Source organism: Sus scrofa, chromosome 7 (genome assembly GCF_054392235.1).
Source record: "Sus scrofa isolate SSC_HxYL_T2T_F1_AM1 chromosome 7, Sscrofa_HxYL_maternal_Yorkshire_Landrace_v2.0, whole genome shotgun sequence".
Lineage (NCBI taxonomy): Eukaryota > Metazoa > Chordata > Mammalia > Artiodactyla > Suidae > Sus > Sus scrofa.
Window position 1 is genome coordinate 109,832,164 of NC_139389.1, and position 21,279 is coordinate 109,853,442.

A 21,279-nucleotide genomic window follows, 5' to 3' on the forward strand; every position below is an offset into this window, starting at 1 on the left:
CTTGGAGCTTTCTCAGTGGGAAAATGCTATTTCCAGGGCATTCGTTGTAAATGAGCACTCTTTAACAGACAGCACATTGCCTGAAGTAGCAATACCAGTTGGGGCAATCAAGAGGCTGGCCGAAGATCTTGAAAGGAAAATCTAGAGCATGAGATGTCCAGGGGCCTTCGGAAAGCTCTGAATAGTCTTTTAAGAATCTAGAAATCCACATGCGCATACAGAGTTGTGCGCATACAGAGTTTTGTACATACCCTGGAAAGCCCTACAGTCCAACCTCCACTGACCATGAGGTTCTGTGTGAGCAGGAAGTGAAGGTTAAGGCAGAGTTGTCGCCTGCCTGCTCTGGCATCACAAGCGAGTCCCAACGTACACACATCACAGTCCTCAGCAAAGGTAGGAGGTGTATTGGCTAAAGGCATTTAAGGAAACCTCGGTCTAATCATTAGCTCACTACTAAGCTGATGGAGCAGAAAGCTCAGTGGCTGGGCATGACAAAGAACACAGACTTTACAAAGAATGAGTCTAGGAAAGTCATTGAACCAACAACAGCAACAGCAACAGCTCCTTGGTAAGGAGGAGAAACTCATTTCCACAGTTGACATGGTCTTTAAAACATCTACTTCCCTGGTGGCCTAGTGGTTAAGGACTCAGTGTTGTCATTGGTATGGCTTGGGTTACTGCTGTGGCTCAGATTCAGTCTCTGCCCTGGGAACTTCTGCATGCCACAGGCACAGCCATAAATAAATAAATAAATAAAATGTCCAGTTTCAACAAAAAAAATATGAGGCATGCAAAGAAGAAGGAAAGCAGGGCCCATAGACAGAAACTCTCTGAGGAAGCCCAGATGTTGGACTTAATAGACAAAGATTGTAGCTCAGCTATTATAAATGTATTCAGTGAATTAAAAGAAACCATGTGTAAAGAGTTAGAGAATGACGTCTCACCAAATAGACAATATCCAAAAAGACAGAAATAAAAAAGAACCAAATATGGAGTTCCTGTTGTGGCCCACCTGGTTACAAACCTGACTAGTATCCATGAGGATGTGGGTTCAGTCCCTGGCCTCGCTCAGTGGGTTAAGGATCTGGCATTGCCATGAGCTGTGGTGTAGGTCACAGACACAGCCCAGATCTCACATTGCTGAGGGGGCTTGCTTTCTTCTAAGATGAGTGTCTAGAGTTCTAGCATTTAGAAGCGGGACCAACCTACATTGACCAGCCATCTGTGAGATTTGGGGGTGATGGGCTCTCAGCCTTTGTGTGTCTCTCTAAGGCTTACAGGTCAGGTAAAGACAGTGTTTGGCGCTCAGTCCACCTGAGAATCCCTGCTCTCCTCTCCCACTATCTTTGTGTGAAATTAAAAGTGCACAACAAAAAACCCTTGATAAATTCAACCGAATTCTTTGAAACCTCCCAGAATTCCCCTGAAGCTCCCTGCAGTTTTAGGTTGAGCTTTGAAGGGGGAGATGGTTCATACTTTATATATACACATATAACCGTATAATTCATATGCCCATTATGTAGTACATATGATGTTCATATTTCCTCTGAATTATAGACACTTAAACATGTAGTTGGAACCAAGCAGTGGATAGCATTTCATGGACACAGTTGCTGGATGTGGGTGCACGTGTCTTGGAGTAAGAGCCTTGAACTCACTCTTGAGTTCAGAGTTGGAGCATAGGGAATATGAGGTCTGAATTTCAGTGTCAGCTCTGCGAATCGCCCAGAGCGCCCCCTTTGCCCAGCCCATGCCCATCCTTTGTCTCTCTAAGAACCGCCCCCCCCCCCCGAAAAGAGTAATGACATTGGCTTCCCATTGGAGTGCCCTGAATGGAACAAAAGCTTTTAAAGTAATTGTGAAACAAAACACTGCATGCATCCACATTGCTCTTGGCTTGGTCAACTTGCCCTGTTTCCTACATTCTTTTTTTTGGTCTGAGTTAGGTTTCACCTAGTAGGGAGTAGCTCTCCTACCCCTGGTGTGATGTCCAGTATTGTACTGGTAGTGAATTTCCCAAGCTACGGTGCAATGATACAATGAAGACTTTGGAAGAATTCACAGGAATTCCTTTGCCCCATAGGCTTCTGGCCACACTCTTAGAGGTAGGCTTCAGACATCAACTGAGGGCCATTCAGCTAAGTTGAAATTTTAGATCCACAACAAATTCTTTTTTCGTATAAACATGTCTCACAAATATTTGAAGCATCTTTATACCAAAACATTATTTATTGGAAATTCAGATTTGACTGGATATGTCGTTTGTGTTTGTTTTTTCCTAAACTGCACCCCAGTTCAGAAGGGAGGAGGTGCAGAGGTTGGGTTTGTGCTTGATGTTGCCAAAACATCACAGGAAGAAGAAGCTGCCTCCTCCTCTAGTAAAATACCTTCCCTCCTCCAAATGGAAGCAGATTCTCGGGGGTTCTCCCAGAGTCTGGGGTGGAGCAGGTCCTGGGATGTGTGTCAGCCGCGGGGGTGGGCTGGGGTGAAGGAAGAACCTTTCTTGGCTCCCTGTCCTGGTGTCTCCAGGCCTGGCTCTCACGTGGCTCCTCTAGTGTCTTTCCATCCACGGCTGACCACTGCCATGTGAGAAGGGACAAGCTCCTCTCTGAGAGTGACCTCAGAGGGAACACTTGCCCCTCGTCCCCCAGCCTTGCCTCCAGCTCTGCTTCTGCATGATCCGAGCAGCGTGGGGTGTCTGAGCTCAGAACCCCCTCATGAGTCCTGGGGACACCTTTCCTGGGCCCTCAGGGGCTTTCCAGCACCCTACCTGGGCCTCGGGAGGGGCTCTTGCCCCCTCAAGATGCTGGCTTCAGGGTGGGAACAAAAGCCTTCCAGCTTCCCTGGGGCGGTGCCGAGCTCAGGCGCCCTTTACACCAAGGGTTTCCTCCAAGTTCAGGAAGACAGAAGGGAGATGAACACCGAGTAACAGGAGCCCAGGGACAGGATCTGGGATCAGTGTGTCCTATGCGGGCCTGATGCCAGAGTCTGCTGGGGTCCTGGGTGCCCTGTGCCTAGATTTCCCTGCCTGTCTTCTGGCTCAGAGCCTGGGGATCTGCCTTTGACAAGCTTTCCAGGCCTCGAAGCCCCTCCCCCCCCAAAGGGGCCTCCGTGTTCACCCAGCTTCTGAGAGCCTGGGCCTGGCCCATGATCTTCGTGTTCCCAAGGCCATTTAGTCCCAAGTTTAGGAAATGCCCAGGGTTGTTGTGCTGCTGTTGCTAAATGCGGATTCCTGTCCCTATTCCAGGAAAAATCGGGTTTAGTGGGACCAAGGTACAACCCCAAATCTGCATTTTTAGATTCCAAGTTTTCCTAATGCCAGTCAGTGGTCTCTGGGACACAGTTAAAAAAACAAACAAACAAACAAAAAAAAAACAAAAAACAGGTCTTAGCAAAAGAGAGAAAGTCAGAGGGATGACGAGCCCCATCTGCCTTCTTGAAGCCCACGCCCTCAGGACTGGCATCTCTGCCAGGTGACTGATGCCTGGAATGACCAGGCCTCTCCGGGGCAGGGGTGGTCAATTTTCTCCCAGGAATGTGGCCTTGCCCTGGCAGGCTTACCTTGTTGGGGATGATCACGCCCTAATACACAGTCACCTGCCTTCTTGGAAGAGGTGCTCACACGCAGAGCAGAGCACAAGTTTCATTCCTGCCCTTCAGTGTGGACGCTGACATCATGGTTTGGGCAGTGGGGTAGACTTGTGCTGTTTAACCCTGTCAGGGAACCTTTGCCAGCATGGGGAGGGACATGTAAATTCAGGACTGATTCTGAAACCGTATAGGCGTCATTCCTCAAGGGTTGGACTCTAGAGAGAACTGGAAAGAATGGCAGCCTTCCAGGATGAACCGCTTCCCTTCCATGCCCTCCCTCCGGGCCCTGATTCCGTCTCCTGTCTGGCTGGGAGCAGGGATGATCCTGGAAAAGCATGTAAACCCCCCAAATCTAGCTGAGCCGGTGAAACCTGGGCCCTATCCGAATTACCTGGAGGGCTGTTCACACACCAGCAGCCTGCCAGCCCCACTCCCGGTTTCTACTGCAGGAGGTCTGGGTGGGTCAGGAGGGTGCATCTCTAACAGGCTGCCAGCGGTGCTGACCTGGAACTGATTTCCCGACACCTTCCAGCCTCACTTCGCTGCTGGGCCTGGGTCAGCCGACCCAAGACTGTTTCTCTTCACTGTTTCCAGGGTCAGGGAAGTGCTGGTGTTTCAAATGGGGTGTTTGGCTCCCAGTCCTCCTGGATCATTTCCTGAGCATTCTGCCCTCCTTGTTCGTCCCACCTGGGCCCAAGCTGAGCTGGACCTGGAGGTGCCCTGGCCCTGGGGTGTTAGGCTAAGACCAGAGCCTGGGCCAGGCTGAGGGGCAGGAAGGGGGCTGATTTCATCCTCTGCCAGGCCACTCACTCCACCCGCCCCCTCTTGCAGGCATGTGTCCTCTTGGGGGCTCTTGACCCAGGAGTGGAATGGCCAGGTGGCTGGGTGCGCATAGGAAGGTTAGCTGGGTGTGCTTGATGGCTCGAAATGGCCCAGAGCTTCAACGTCCTCCCGACCATTAGCGTGGCTGTTGTAATGACATCCAGGGACAGTTCTGGGTTTGCTGGCCACAGTGGCCCTGTGTTTCCCAGGAGGTGGCCTTGGGCCCAATAGTGTTGTACCCCTGAGGTTACTTACTGGGAGAGGCTGGAGCATGAAATTGCCAATAACCTGCGTGGGGACGTCTTGGACCATCTGTTTTGTGAAGATGTAAAACTGAGTGATTAAGACGAGCCAGACAGTCTGGGTTCAAACGCAGCCCTGCCTCTTACTGCCCTGGTGAGGGTGGGAACGGCCCACCACACTCCCTTCCCTATTTTGTAGGAGAATTGGACCTTCCCTGAACTCTGGGAAGCTGATATAGGGAGTCAGTCAGCTGCATTTCTGCAACTTAGCTTCTGATAACAAGGACTGCAGGTGGCCTGGGCCATCCTCTGACTCCTGGTGGGAAACCATTCTTTGGGCTTCTCTGAGCACAGCGACTCTTTCCACCGGCCTGTCCTTTGTGGGGATCCTGGCAGCTGTGCTGTGGAGGAGTTACAAGCACTCGTGGCCCCTGGGAGGGGCTAAGGCAGGGTGGGTGCCATAGCCACCTCTCCCTGTGCTGAGCCATGGCCTTGGTGGCCAATGAGAACAGCTTCCGAGGGGCTCTATGGACTGGTTCCAGTGAAGAGGAGCTCCTGAGGCCACCCTGCTAGGGAGGCATGTCCTGCCTTCATACTTCTAATGGACCCGATGTCGCATGTGCCAGTGTTGGTCCTGTGATCCTCAGGATTAGATAACATGAAAAGGATCCCGGTCGGGCTTTCCAGAGTGGCCTCTGTATTTGTTTTTAAAATCTTTGTATGGTTTTCTCATCTATAAAATAGATATAAAAATATTACCAAAAGTTATGAGGATTGGACGGTATTTAGGAAAAGGGCCTTGTACTTAAGTATGTGCTGCTGCCATCATTATGACCGTCACCGTCATCAGCATCAGCATCATCACACTGTCATCAGCATCAGCACCCTTATTTTGAAGGGAGGACAGGAGGCTCTTCTCCTTTAGATCCATCTCATCTTTGTTACTAAGTCACTGCATGGCTTTGGACAAATGGCCTCATCCTCTAAGGACCCTGATTCTTACAGAGTATTCTAGGTGCTCCATTTCTTTGTCAGATAAACTGAAGAATTAGGAGAGTCAACTGAATGCTCTTTAGGGTCCTTTCTGGTTGCAAATAAAAGATTTTGTGCGATGTTGAATGTGAGAAGAAACTAGAAAGGGGGTTGTGGAAAGAGGGAGACTCCACCTGCTGAGAGAGTTGTGTCAGGGGGGCAGAGGTCTGGAGCCTTCTGGAGAGGGGATAGGGCCTCAGGAGGGGGTGGCAGGTCCAATAGAGCCCTTAGATCAGGCCAATACTTAAGAGACCTGTAAGCGGTTCTGACCTGGGAGTCATACTCTCTGGAGCCTGTGTTTCCAGGACTGGTGTAAAGGGATCAGAGGGCAATGGTATGTGTCTAAAAGAGGGAAAGGTTTCCTTTTGGTTGCTTAAGAGTGCTTCTTCTTCTCTGCGGGCACCACTCCCAGGGGCCATGAGACTGAGGATCTTCAGCCTCCCTCGCTGCTGGGGGGAGGAGCCAGCAATAGCCCCCCACCCCCCAGGAATGACCCTGATGCTGTTTCTCCCTCCCTCCCCCAGGTCTGAATGCTGGTGCTTTTTACTCCTTGTCCACTCTGCTGAATCGCATGGTGATCTTGCACTACCCGGTAAGGTCCGTCCCTGAGCTGGCTGGGCCGCGAGACAGGGATGTTTCTAGACTGCCTGGGCAGGAGCTGGGGTGGCAGGGTTGAGTCCTGGTTCCCCCAGGTCTAGGCAGCGTGTGTGGTGTGAGCTCTGGGACTGGGGCTCAGCCCCCGCCCCGGAGCTCCTCCCTGGGTGATTGCTGGATCGCCTGTCTGAGCCCTCATTCTCTTTCCTGCAAAAGATGTCTAATGGCCCCTGGAGGACTCATTGGAGGATTAGAAAGGAAACAGTAAGGTGAATTTTTATGTAATAGCATGGTTCCTGGCAGCACAGTAGATAAATATCTAAACACATAGAATCGCACATGAAATCTTTACGTTGTGAAATGTGGGCAAAGTTTAGTTTGAAACTGAGTTCTGTTTTAAAACAGAAAGCGTGTTTTAAATGTTTCTGGCACCAGTGAGCTGGCTTCTGGGAATGGGACCCTGAGTGTCCTGGAGTCGGGATGCCAGGCCCCAGCCTCTTATGAAAGGGGAGGGTCTCCCGCTTGTGGAAGAGGTGCCTCTGTGGCGGATGTTCCAAGGTTGGAGGTTGACAGGACTGAGTTCGGGTCCTGCCTCTGGGCTTCATCAGTGCCTCATGACCTTGGGCCAGTAGGTTAATCTCTCTGTGGCTCAGTGCCATCCTCTGTAATACAGGAATATTGCTTCCTATAGCCTTGTGGTGGGGAATTAGGAGAATTTAAGGAGATGATATAAAATCTTCTGTATGGTGCCTGGCTTCTAAACACTCAAAAACATATAAGTGTTATCTTCCTTTTGGCACTATTAGCCCCATAAAATTGAAATGTTTGGATATACATAATTCAGTTTCCCCATCTGTGTAATGGGAATAGTGATAGAGCTCGGCTGTCAGGATTACATTTTTAAAAACCGGTGGTTCTAGGCCAGAGCTGGGCTCCCCCAGCACCTGGTATCATGCACACACATCCAGGGTCATATTATGTTGGGAGGAACAGCTATTCCTAGTCCCTCTCCAGCTTCTTCCAGGCTGCCTTGCCCTGATCCTTTCTGAGAACTGGCTCTAATTTAAGAGCCCAGGTGACTTATCTTGGGGCCTCTGCTGGTGGTGACCACCCCTGTCCTGTGTCTTGTCCCATCACTGAGCCATCACTGGGGCTGTGGTCTCTTTCCCCAGGGGGAAGAAGTGAATGCTGGAAGAATCGGCCTGACCATCATCATTGCAGGAATGTTTGGGGCTGTGATCTCGGGCATCTGGCTGGATAGGACCAAAACCTACAAGTGAGTGACTCCTGCTTTTGCACTGAGAATGGGGGGGGTCATATTTTTGGGGTTTGTTGTTGTTGTTGTTGTCGTTTGTTTGTTTGTTTTGCCATGGCATGTAGCCCCTTGATGTGCGATCTCAGTTCTCAAACTGGGGATTGAACCTGGGCCAAAGCAGTGACAACACCCAGTCCTATCCACTAGACCACCAAAGATCTCCCTGGGCACCCTTGTTTTGAGATGACCTATTTATTAGCAGCACGACCCCAAACATGTGGATGTGGCAGCTGTGGGGGTCTGAGTGGTCAAGCGAGCAGTTCAAATTTCTCTTCTCTGCATCTCAGTTTCCCCATTGATATAATGAGGGACACAGTACTTGCCTTGGGGGGATCTCAGGAAGATGAGAAAGAGAGAGGCCCTGAGGCCTGTCCAAGTTCCATCCCTGAAGAAGCTTGTGGAAGGAGCAGGGGAAGGAGAAAAGGAAATAAACGTGGAAAGGCATCAGCAGTTGGGACGTTTGTGGAAACTCCAACGAGTAGGGGTGAGGAGGTGGTGCCACTGCCCCAAACCCATGGCTTCCAGGTGGCCCCCATGGGGCTGAGCAAGGATGCTTTTGTGCTTCCTCCAATTTACTGTATTTATTATCTTGCAGTTGCTTCTACCTCATTGGTAAATATTTTGATATACTTTAGTCCTGATTGCCCAGTGCATTTCTCAGAGCCATTAAGATTTTAGTGGACTCCAGGCTTACTAAAAATGCGCATTCCTGGGCGCCCCCTCCTGGTGTGTCTGTCTTTAGAAAAATCAATGCAGGAGTTCCCATTGTGGCTCAGCCGGGTAGGAAGCCGACTAGTATCCATGAAGATGCAGTTTTGATACCTGGCCTGGCTCAGTGGGTTAAGAATCCGGCATTGCCATGAGCTGTGGTGTGGGTTGTAGACTCGGCTCAGGTCCCATGTTGCTGTGGCTGTGGCTGTGGCGGAGGCCAGCAGCTGCAGCTCCGATCCCACCCTAGGATATGGGAACTTACACTGATGCAGCTCTAAAAAGCCAAAAAAAAAAAAAAAAAAAAAAAAAAAAGGCAACCCGTTTGCCTCAAATCAGTAGCTGGCCTTGAAGAAAGTGCTCTGGAGAACAGAGACCCAACTTGTGTCTTTCCTATGCTCTACAATGCACTAGGTGCTTAATTAATGCTGCCCAGAGGGCAGCTGCCAGGCCAGGGTGGTCCTGCTCTGGGGCAGAGCAGCATTCCAGGCTGCTTTGTCAAGGCCGCCAAAGCTCCCAGCATCTGGAGACGACAGACAGAGGCAGACCCATTCTCTGCCACACAGACCCTCTTCTGTGAGGCTCTGCTCAGACCCGGTCTCTCCCTGCTGCCCTCGTCAGAGGCCAACTGAGGCCATCCCTGGGGCGATGACTGCCTGGCTGGACACGACCAGGAGCCTGGCCGGGCCTGATTCCTGCTGGTGGAGGAGCTGAGCTGCCGCCTCGTCCCTGCCCCAGGCCAGCTGCTTCAGGCAGAAACAAGGGTGACGAGGATGGCCGCCCTTGAACCAGGGAACAGCAGTGTCCCCTTTTCCAGGGCCTGCTGTGTGGCAGAAGAAGAGAGGGTTGGAATGTGGGCCAGACCTGGGCCGCCAGATGATTCAGATGAATTAGGGAATAGGGTGCAAGGGTCAGGGAGGACACTGCAGAGCCTAGCTGTCACCGGTTCCCAGGGTCCCTTGGTGTCTGCATCCTGCAGTCGGTGTGGGACCTTCTTCTCCCTGAGCTGCTGCTGAGGCAGAGAAGGGATCAGGGCACTTTGTCATCTGGTCGTTTTGGGTTTTTGTTTTTTTGTTTTTGTTTTTGTTTTGCTTTTTAGAGCCACACCCACCGCATATGTAAGATCCCAGGCTAGGGATCAAATCAGACCTACAGCTGCTGGCCTACACCACAGCCACAGCTACTCAGGATCTGAGCCGATTCTGTGACCTACACCACAGCTCATGGCAACACAGTATCCTTAACCCACTGAGCGAGGCCAGGGATTGAACCTACATTCTCATGGATCCCAGTTGGGTTCATTATCGCTGAGCCACGACAGGAACTCCCATCTGGTCATCGTGATGCCAGTTCCCTTCTCCCCAAGACTTCCTGATTTGTCCCATTTGTTTTGGAGGCTGGAAATTGGGTGGTCAGGTCCCTTTATCTCCAGCTGGGATTGCAGATAGTTTGTGTAGACAGGACAGTGGTTTCAGAAGAAATAAATATGGCAGATGAGCCTGTGGGGTCGGGAAAGAGACAGGTGTCCGTGGGGTTGAGTTCTGCAGGCTGGGGCTGATGGCGGGGATGGGGGGACTGGATATTCTCTTAACAACTTTCATGTATAACATAGAGCTGTGTTAATTACATTTATCACATGTACATTCTATCCCTAGCACTTACAACTGGAAGTTTGTACCTTTGACTGCCTTCATCCAATCCCCCCTCAGCCACCTCACTCCCACTTGTGGTAACCACAAATCTGATCCCTTTTTCTTTTTTCCGGCATACCCATGGCATGTGAAAGTTCCTGGACCAGGGATCCAGCTGGCACCACAGCAGCCACCTGAGCTGCTACAGTGACAATGCCAGATCCTTAACCGATGCACCACAGGGAACTCCCTTGATCTCTTTTCCTATGTGTTGGTTTGTCCTTCCTCCCCCGCTCCCTGTATCCAGTCCCCCCCACCCCCGCCTGCAGAACCCAACTCTGTAGACCCCCATCTCCGTCACTGACTCCACAGGCTCATCTTTGGAAGTATTACTGCCCTACTACACTGTGTTAGTTCCTTTATCCAACAAATGTTTCAATATTTCTAACCATTTCTGGAGTTCCCTCTGTGGCCCAGTGGGATCGTCAGCATCTCTGCAGTACCAGGATGCAGGTTCGATCCCTGGCCCAGCATGGTGGGTTAAAGAATCCAGCATTGCCACAGCTGCAGGATAAGTCACAACTTTGGCTTGGATCTGATCCCTGCCCTGGGAACTCCACATGCCTCAGGGCAGCCCAAAAAGAACAATATGTATATATTTTTATACTTAAAAATTTTTTTAGTATAGTTTATTTACAATGTTATGTCAATTTCTGTTGTGCAGCAGATGCACCACACATTCTTTTTCTCATATATCTTCCATCATGTGCTATCATAAGTGATTGCATATAGTTTCATGTGCTATGCAGTAGGACCTCATTAGTTATCCATTCTAAATGTAACAGTTTGCATCTGCTAACCCAAACTCCCGGTCCACCCCACTCTGTTCCCCACTCCTTGGCACCCACAAGTCTGTTCTCCGTGTCTGTGAGTCTGTTTCTATTCTGTAGATAGATTCATGGCAGTCCCGCTCCTGGGCATATATCCAGACAAACCTACAGTTCAAAAGGATGCATACACCCATATGTTCTTAGCAGCGCTATTCACAACACCCAAGACACGGAACAACCTAAATGTCCGTCAACAGAGGAATGGATGAAGATGTGGTACATATACACAATGGAATGCTAGGCAGCCATGAAAAAGAGGGAAATAATGCCATTTGTGGCAACACGGATATAACTGGATGTAACTAGAGATTCCCGTACTAAGTGAAGTAAGTCAGAAAGAGAAAGACAAATATTTCCATACTTTGCGAAATGATCCCCCATTATGTGTCTAGTTGCAATCTATCACTGTACAAAGATGTTACATAATTAGTGACTGTAGACCCCACACTGTACATTTCATACCTTTGGCTCATTTATTTCCAACCAAAGTTTCTACCTCTTAATCCTTCTTACCTGTTTCTTTCGTCCTTCCACCCTCTCCCCTCTGGCAACCATCTGTTTGTTCTCTGACTCTGTAACTCTTTCTGTCTTGTTATGTTTGTTCATTTGTTTTGTGTTTTTAGATTCCACATATAAGTCATCTCATGCAGTGTTTGTTTTTCTCTTTCTGACTTCTTTCCCTTAGTGTAATGTAATCTTTTAAGTCTAGGTCCATATGTGTTGTTGCAAATAGCAGGATTTCATTCTTTTTTTTATGACTGAAATATATATACATACAGACATACCACATTGTCTTTATCTATTTGTCTATTGATGGGCATTCAGGTTGCTTCCATGTGCTGGCTACTGTAAACGATGCCACAGTGAATCTAGGAGTGCATACATATATATTTGAATCAATGTTTTCATTTCCTTGGGATAACTGCCCAGAAATGGAATTGCTGGATCATAGTTTAAATTTTTCTATTCTCAATTTTTCTATTTTAAATTTTTTAAGAAATCGCCATACTATTTCCCATAGTGGCTGCACCAGTTTATATTCCCACCAGCAGTTCACAAGGGTTCCCTTTTTCATTGCTGCTTGACCATATGTATGTCATCTTTGGAAAAATGTCTATTTAAATCCTCTGGGTTATTTGTTCGATTGTTTATTTTGTAGTGAGTTGTATTAGTTCATTGTATATCTTGGATGTTAACCCCTTATCATATAGATCATTTGCAAAAATCTCCCATTCAGTAGGTGGCCTTTTAATTTTGGCAATGGTTTGCTTTGATGTGCAAAGGCTTTTCAGTTTGATGGAGTCCCATTTGGTTATTTCTGCTTTGTTTTCTTCCTATGAGGAGACATGTCCAAAAATTATTACTAAGATCAATGTCAAACAGCAGACTGTCTTTCTTTTCTTCCAGAATTTGTGTGGCTTCAGGTCTTAAATTTAAGAATTTAATCTATTTTGAGTTTATTTTTCTGCATGGTGTGAGAGAGTAGTTGAGTTTATTCTTCTGTGTATAGCTGTCCAGTTTTCCCAGCACCAGTTAGTGAAGAGGCTATCTTTTCCCCATTGGATGTTCTTGCCTCCTTTGTCATAGGTTAATTGCCCATATAAGTGTGGGTTCATATTTGAGTTTCTATTCAGTTCTATGAATCAATGTGTCTGTTATGTGCCAGTACTGTTTTGATGACGATAGCTTTGTAATATAGTCCTGACACCAGGGAGCACTGATACCTCTAGTTTTATTCCACTTTCTCAAGGTTGTTTTGCAATTGGGGGCCTTTTGTATGTCCATCCAAATTTTAGGATTATTTGTTTTAGTTCTGTGAAAAATTCCACTAGTGTTTTGATAGGAATTGCAATAACTCTTATGACTGCCTTGGATTAGTTGTTTGAGACTTTTCTTGTTTCCTAAGATGTCTGGTATTGCTATAAACTTTCCTCTTAGAACTGCTTTTCCCATGTCTCATGAATTTCGTCTTGTGTGGTTTTTGTTCATTTGTTTCCAGGTGTTGTGCAATTTCTTTAGTGACCCAGGGTTGTTTAGAACATAACTATTTAGCCTCCATGTGTATGTTGTTTTTGCAGTGTTTTCCTCACTTTTCGGTCTCTTAGTGTTGTGATTGGAAAAGATGATTGATATGATATGCTTTCTTAAATTAGTCATATATTACTTGCAGGGCTTCTGTACAGGTTGAATGAAATAAAAAATGTATCTCAAGTGCTTTACACAATCCCTGGCACCCAATAAATGCAATATTAATTTGACCACAGTATAGATCTTCTGACCCCCACTGTGTTTCTGGCTTCCGGGAATGTGAGTGAAGGCTTTATGCTTTCATGGTCTGAGTCCTGATGTTCCTGGCAGGAGCGCAGAGGGCTGTGCAGAGCCCCTGTTCTCAGTCACTAGCACAGGGTGAAGACTGCAGGTCCCAGTGCAGGAGTCAGGGCCACAGCAGGGTCCAGAGTGGCCACCATAGAGGAGAGGTGGGTGGAGGCGCACAAGCAGGGGGACCCCACAAAGGGAAACCCTCATATTGCTGATGTGTCTTCTGAGGGACCAGCAAAAGGAAATGCAGCTGGGAGTGGGCAGACCTTTCTCCCTTGGGCTTTGGAGTCAAGGGCTGGCTCGGGGCTGGAGAATGTTCTCTCTCGGGGGCACTCTCTGGAGAGGAAAAGCTGTGCTGCACGTGCGCAGATGGCAGCAGGAAGAACTCAGAGACGACAGAGACTCTGACAGCCAGGTGCCTGCCGAGCATTGTCCTGGGGTCTGGGGGCACAGCAGACAAGCAGAATTGGCTTTGGGGGGTGTGTGCATGCTACAGCCACCAGACCACAGCTGCTGTGTGTCCCGTTTGTTTTTCATTTGGGGAGGAGGAGAGGAAAGGCCTGAGCCTTCTTGCTTAAGGGTAGTATATGCGTGACAAGTCCAGGTGCAGCCTGATCTCATTAAGAGGGGCTGCAGGAACACACGTACCACAAGACAGCTTCATACTGTCTTAGTCGCATCCTCTAAAGCTCTGACCACGGTGTAATTAAAGAGTTATTTGTGCTCATTGGTCCAATGTCTATCAACCTCATGGACAGAAAATTTGATGAGAACAGATAGCACACAGAAGTGGGCTTGGCACATTGCAGGTGCCCAATAGATGGAGAGAGAATGGGAAGGAAGAGGAAGGAAGGAAGGAAGGAAAAGGTCTTGTTCAGTCTACAGTATATGACTCAACTTCTTTGCCTCTGCTTGTAGGGAGACAACTTTGGTGGTCTATGTCATGACTCTGGTGGGCATGGTGGTTTACACATTTACCTTGAACCTGGGATACCTGTGGGTAGTGTTCATCACGGCTGGCGCCATGGGGTAAGTGTCACCTCCGACCTGGAAAGCAGCATCCATCCACGGCTCCTAGAGCTGCCGACATCCTGGGAAGCAATCAGATCCCCCTGCTGCCTTCTCCTGGAGCTCCCGAAATGTGGAAATGGTGGCCAGAGGTCATGTTCCCTTGCAGGACTTCAAAAGGCCGCTGGAGCTTCCAGGTCCGTTCATGGTATTGGAATGGACTATGTCCTTCATAGATCTCTGGGAGGCTAAGAGGCTAGAGGCTTTATAAAAGCTCTGCCTGAGACATCATGGGGTCACGGAACATACACAAGACTTAGAATCAGAAAGGATAGGTCCTAGTGGCAGTCTTGCTGCTGACTATCTAAAGCCACAGACACCGCCCTTAATCACTTGGAGACTCAGATTCCTCATTTGTAATTGAAGAGGAGGAGCCTGCCTTGTGGTGTGTCAGAAGGAATGAGAGAGAGGATTGATGTGAAAGCAGTCGGAAATGTGATATAGAAGTAAGAGATAAGAACTGGCATTTTTAGACATGTTTTATGAGAAAATGTAGAAAACAGTAGCCATTCCATGGCGTCTCTGCACACACACGCATGTGCGCGCGCGCACACACACACACACACACAAACAGTCCTTCTCAGCTGGTGACTCTGGAGGGAGGCAGGGAGGACCCAAGCCCCTCCTTCCAGGTCCCAGAGCACCGTGGAGAGGCTGGTCAGTATCCAGGGACCCCCTCCCAGCACAGGGCCGTGTACCCATCACACAGAAGTTCTCTGCTGAGGGCTGAACACCCCAGGCATCCCCACCCCTCCTGGAAGTGCTGACTCCTTCTGTAATTGAGGCCTGGATGTAGAAGAAGCAGGGACCCCCCCCCCCCGCCCCGGGTGGAGGGGGCTCCTGAGCACATGGCCTGAACTGCTTCCTGGCCTGCAGAGGTCTCTCTTCCCTTGGCATGGCCACCTGGGGATGGATGGCCTGGTGTTCATGGGCCTGGCATGTCTTTGTGGGAAGCATCAGAACAAGAAAGAGGACTGGCAGGAGAGGAGGGGCACTCCTGTCCTTGCTCTGGAAGTTCTCCATCACCTGGTTTCTGTGGTCCGACCTGCAGCTTCTTTATGACTGGCTACCTCCCTCTGGGATTTGAGTTTGCCGTGGAGCTGACATACCCAGAATCAGAAGGCATGTCGTCCGGCCTCCTCAACGTGTCTGCCCAGGTGGGGCTCTGATTTCATTCAGGGGTGGCCCCAGAGCCGTGGCTCTTGGTTCCCTGCTGGGCTCAGATCGTTGCATCATGGCAGTGGGCCTGCATCATGGCGGCTTGGTTGCCCCATGGGCTGGTTGGCTGGGCGCTTGTTTCCCGTCTTCGCTGTGTCTCTGCAGATATTCGGGATCATCTTCACCATCTCCCAGGGCCAGATCATCGACACCTACGGAACCATGCCTGGCAACATCTTCCTGTGTGTGTTCCTCACGCTTGGAGTGGCCCTCACTGGTGAGCTGGGGCCTCAGGGCCCGGTGACGCTCTGACTGCTCACGGCTTTAGGCTGCTGGCAGCTTGGGACCCAGTGTCCTGACTGGTCCTACAGCTCAGGGGTACACATGCAGTGGGACAGAGGGGAGGGCTTGTGAGCAAGTCTGTTTTGGAGGCAGCAGCATATCTTAGTGGAAGGAGCCTGGGTTGTGGCCCGAGAAACCCTTGTTAGAATCCTGGACTGTGACACTGACCTCCAGAGCTGTTTGACCTTGGACTAGTGCACCAACTTGTGGGAGCCTCACTTTCCTAATCTGTAGGATGGGATTGCTGTGAGGTTTGGAGCAACGCGTGCAGACTCCCTGCAGATGCCAGTGGTCTGGGAAGGAGGCCTGTGTCCTCACTGGCTTCTGCCTGTCAGGGACAGCAGGGACCTGCAGGCTCTCTCAGGTTGTCTGACGCAACCCCCACTTCCGTGGAAGATCTGAAGGGGGTGGGGTACCTGTGAGCCTTAGGAGGACAGGGCTCCCCCTCCTGGATGCACTTGACCCCTGGTCTGCTTGGTAACTGTCTCTGTTGCCCTTCCTTCTGCATCCCTGGACCTCAGCATTCATTAGGGCAGATCTCCGGAGGCAGAAGGCAAACAAAGAAACACCTGAGAATGTGAGTATGTGGGGGCTGCAGGGCTGAGCTCTGGTTCCCAGGTTTGCTGAGGATGTGGCAGCAGGGGTGGGGGTGGGGGCAGCTCCCAGAGTGACGGGTGTTGTGGTGGCTGTGGGTGGCAGCTCCACATCCTACACATGGAGACAAAGGGTTTCCTTGGGGCCTGTCTGAGCTCTGCTTTCCTGCTGGTGTTTCTTGGGCTCTTCTCCTGCTTCCTTCCCATCTCCTGGCCTTGCTGCTCTGGTCCCCAGAGCTTGTCACTGTTGTCACAATTTTCCTGATGCACACCCACCCCTGGATCCTGAGACAAGTCCTGATGCCCTGGCTCCTCTCTTCAGGCTGAAGCCTGAGGTCAGTGGCTGGAGAGGAGAGGTGGGTGCCTGAGGCAGTGGCTCTCCTGGCATGTGACAGCCCCTCAGGCAGTGCCAGGGGATGGAGGGAGCAGAGCCGGCGGGTTGCCAGCAGGCTCTAAAAGGGCACGTGAGGAAGCAGGAGATGATGGTGGTGGAAGGGGAGAGGCCCAGGAATATGACCTAGAACAGACACGTGCTGCCCCTCTGCTCTGATGGGCTGGGAACCATGTTAACCAGAGTGTTAGGTGTCAAACCTGAACCAGCAGGAAACAAATTTCAAAGCTGAGAAAGAATAAAAATGGGATATTTCTTTATTCTTGAGGTGTGGGGGCTATTTCTTAGGAAACAAAACACCCAAAATCTGTTACAGAGTTAATACATGTTCAGTGTAGAAATACTGAAAAATACAGCAAGGTATACACAATTTAGAAGTCATCTTATAATAGCATCACCTCGAGATGAGATGTTGCTTTGATGCGTTGACTTATTTATGTCGATGTCCACATATAATGTATACGTGTGTGTATTACGTGTGTGTGTTTGTTAAAGAGAATTGGAATCTTACTCTACTTGTGTTTTTGCTTGCTGTGAATGTTTGTTCAGGTCATGAGTCTCTTACAACATGCTTTTAGTGACTACCCGGTGTTCTGTTGACTACACATGGATAAACAGGATTTGCTCAACAGTTCTCCTGTCAGGGAACATTGAAGTTGTTTCTTACGGTTGTTCTAAACGACACTGTGATTAACGTCCTGGAAGCTGAGTCTTTGGCATGTTCTCAGGTATGGTGTTACCTTGAGAACTGGATCAGTGGTCGAGCCCATTTTTCAGACGTTGATGTGTGTCGCCAGACCGTCCTCCAGGGAAAGGTGCTGTCAGGACGACTGGTGCGCGTTGCTCTCTCAGTGCAGGAGCGCGAGCCCTGAGTGCTCATCATTTTGCAAAAGCTGGGCCTCTTTTCTAAGGTGACAGTGGTTTATGTAGCACTGTGAGGAGCTGTGTTGGCAGGTGGGTGCTGCCCTTTCGTTCCTCCCTGTTTGTCTTCTGCCCTTAGGCTCTGGGGTTGGCAGGCGGCAGCAGGGAGCAGGTGGAGGGAGGCTCCTGGGACAGGAGAGGCAGTGGGGGGACAGGGCGAGCCTGAGACAGGAGCGCTGTTCTCAGGGGCATGTGGGGGCCATGCAGCCCCCCACCCCACCCCGTGGAGATGGGCTTGCAGGTGGGCCGTGGATGAGGACCCGTGTGGTTTGGACACTTGGGGGACTGTACTGTGAGCCTGGAAAAAGGTGGCTGTGATCCTAGGATAGAGTTCTCTTGAGCAGGGTTCAACTGGAACGTGACACATTGTGTCAAGGAATAGGAGATTTTGCTCTGTGTACTTGATAATCTGTGTTGCCCTGGGCAGATGTTGCCAGACAGAGGAACGTAGAGGTGGCCTGTAGTCCCAGCGCCCAGAGGTAACCCGGTACCATTGGGCCATTTCGCCGTGTGTGTCCTGGGGTACCCTTGTGCTCACTGGGTTTTCCACCCTGCTTGCTTCCTTAGGAGACTTGGCAACTTCTCAGCGACTCTGCATCCCCAGCCCCACATTGACATGCACACACTTCCACTTCCTCCTCTTTACTATTCAGCGTCCCCACATTTCATATCCTCCAGCCGGTTCCTTGTCCATGTGGGCAAGGTCTTTTAACCCAGGTGGAAGGTGTTGCTCTGTCCCATCTGGGCCAGTGGCATGGCCCGTGGTGGCCGTGGCATCACAGAAAGCTGGACTTTTTGTTCTGCCCTTGATGCCATTGTGAGGGTGTGTGTGTGCCTGGGGAACGAATGTGTGGCAGGGCTGGTGCCTCCCCTTGATCACTGTCGAGGACGCTGCTGAGTGCCTGGGAATCTGTCCCCCTCCCCGTATAGACTCTGGCAGGGCAATGCTCTGGTTGCGGGGAGTCCCTGCCCCTTCAGCCCAATAGCTGCCCCTTGTTTGCTTTGTAGAAGCTCCAGGAGGAAGAGGAGAGCAAGACCAGCAAAGCCCCCACCCCTGTGTCCGAGGAGCATCTCTGAGAGAGAAAGGTGGTGGGACTCGGGCAACACCTGCTGCCACCTCCAGCCAGCCCCGCCCTCCTGGCCAGCACTGCGGGCTCCACTGGAGCAGCTTCTGGAGGGAACCTCGGGAATAACTGTGGCTTGCACGGCAGCCCCTCTGCCTCAGGGACCCCCCGCCCAGAGCTTGCGTGTCCACTTGGGGACAGTACTCCTTTCACCCAGTGCAGATGGGCGTCCCACCCCTCCCCCTTGGCTTCTGGGAGCTGGTGCTGGGAGAGGCCAAGAGAACCCAGGGCCAGTCCTGGCCTCCTGCCTTGCCTTCCCCTGGACGGGCCCTCGGGGAAAGCCTGCACAGTTATCACGGAGAGAAAGCTTATTCGGGAGATGAACATTTTCTAGTGTCTTAAGACTCTTAGGCGCCCCATTCTAAGGAGTGGCAGCTGCCCCAGGCAGGGGTCCCTCTTGGGCCATCAGACTGGCTGCTCCAGTTCTGTGGGAGAGAAAACACCCTCAGAACAAACCCCTCTGGACCCTGTGACCAGGTTCTCCTGGCTCATGTTGGTGTCTGCCTCCAAATCTGTTTTTTCTAAGAGCTGATGAAACCAAACATCAATAAACTTGACAAAGCTGTGTTGTGACCTGAAGGAGAAGCCAAATTCAGAGAGTCGATCACCCTGGGATGTGAGGGTGCCTATGAGTAGCCCGCTTCAGGAACGAGAAGGTTCTTTGCTCCAGAAGCAGCCCTTGCCCGGCAACCTGTGTGTGTGTGTCCGTCACCTCTGCTGCCTCCGTCTGGACGCTGCCTCAGAGCGTGTTCTCCAGGGCCAGGGCCAGCCCGCCAGCTTCCTAAAACCTTTACTGAGAACTCACCTGGATCCTTCCTCCCGCGACCTCCCAGGCCCTCCTGCGGATGGAGGAAAGGGGCAGAGGGGAGGTGGCCCTTGAGTGGGAGGCAGGTGCTGGATGAGGTGAGTAAGCCTCTTGAACCTCTGGTGGGGCCAGTGTCTGCACCCTCGCCCCCAGCTCTCAGTGCTCTGTTCTCAGATGTTCTGAATTTAAAGAGATTCCCCTTCCCCCAGCCCAGGCTGCCCTCTCCTGCCTTGCCCGCCGTCTTTCTCTACTCCTGGGCCCGGGTAGTACCTCCTGAACATGAGATGTTTTGGTCACTTCGCCTGTGCGATGGGCTCTGTGATCGCGACCCCTGGGCTGTTTTGTGGCCACTGCTCCAGCCACAGCATTTGGAGCAGCCTGTGTGGCAGCGGTGCTCGGATGCTTGGGCCACTTCCCGAGGGGAGCCTGGGGTGTGCATGTGGTTGTGTGTGTATATGTGTGTACCAAGAGTGTCTTCACAATAAAAGAAGTTCACTGGGTTGTTGGGAGGAGTGAGGAGTGGAGAGACGTGGAGAGAGTGTGTGCCTTACTTTTTGATAAGGAGAGAGTGTTTACTCTTTTAGCCCCTTAAAATGTGTAAACAAAATGTTTACTGAGCCCATTGCTTTATTTTAAAACATAATTTGTATTTTCCATTTGTAATACCAAATGTTTTAATGCAATAAAAGATTCACCGTGCAGTCTGCCTCGTCATTGCTGGGGCAGAGCTGGCTTTGGTCGGGTGGGGAGGGCAGGAGGGGTAGGGCCTGGGGAAGAGGCAGTGCTCCTGTGCCCTTCCCTACCATGGAAGGTGGTCCTCTGTCTACAGAGATGTTGGCCAGCCTTGTGGGTTATTTTTTATTAAAGATGAGGCTGCAAAGGCTATGGTCCGTCTACGTAAAAATGGCAACTCAGCGCCCGACCCATAGCCCTGCCTGCTTTCCATGCATCGAGATCCGTTGAGAGTGCAGGCTGACCGCATCACTCCTCCACTCAAAACTCCTTGTAGCTTCTTACCTCCACCAAAGCCAAAGTCATCACCAGAGCCCACCAGAGCCCGTACAGTGTGGCCCCCACCTAAGAAGCTGTTAAGAAATGAAAAGTAAGGGTGGAAGGCCCAGGAAGGTAAGTCGTCACACAGAAATCTGTAATAGCAGGAAATCCCAACAGCAAAGGTACACGGCTCTGTTTGGATTCTAGAATCATCTGAAGTATCCATAAATCACTGGGCATGAGAAATTGCATGTGAAACTTGAGGCAGCCTCAAATGTAGCTGTGGTGCCGAGTCCTTACTCTGGAGAGTGGGATGGTGTTTATTAGGAAAATGGGGATAGTGCCAAGCACCAAGGAAAGGGGAACCAGGTACCTCACATCTAATGGTCTCTGATCTCAGTACATAGCAGTTCAAGGTCACGGAAGCACTGCTGGTTGTATCTCCTGGTTGACTGCCCCTCTCTTTCTGGGAACCGTCCCTCTTCTACTCTCACGTGGACCCCATGAAGCGGCCACTCTTGCCCACATGTTCATGGTTGATGGGTCTAGGACCGGGCTAGTATCCTGAGAGTTTGTATTGAGGACAGAAAATCAGGGCAGCCTTTCAAAGGCAGCTAAAGATGTCAAGAGGTGACACTCCAGCGTGAAGAAAGTCTATAGAAGGAGAGACAAAGAATGCTGCCATGCCAGATGCTATGAGCTGTCTGTGTTCCCCAAAGTCATATGCGGAAGCCTAACCC

At 50.5% G+C, this 21,279-nt stretch overlaps 1 protein-coding gene across 4 annotated transcripts in view; it reads left to right on the forward strand.

The window, feature by feature from the left end:
- Positions 1-20,247, forward strand: part of FLVCR2 (FLVCR heme transporter 2) — a 54,775-nt gene extending 34,528 nt beyond the window's left edge. Inside the window, exons 4-10 of one of the 4 annotated variants that reach the window (XR_014809038.1) lie at positions 6,212-6,279; positions 7,454-7,557; positions 14,063-14,173; positions 15,264-15,369; positions 15,536-15,647; positions 16,234-18,096; positions 18,626-20,247. Coding sequence is in view for 3 of the 4 variants with exons in the window: in XM_084966467.1 (XP_084822593.1) it covers positions 6,212-6,279; positions 7,454-7,557; positions 14,063-14,173; positions 15,264-15,369; positions 15,536-15,647; positions 18,626-18,810 (686 nt within the window). In the remaining variant the exon portion in view is untranslated. 4 annotated transcript variants of the gene reach the window in all.
- The last annotated feature ends 1,032 nt before the right edge of the window (positions 20,248-21,279 follow it).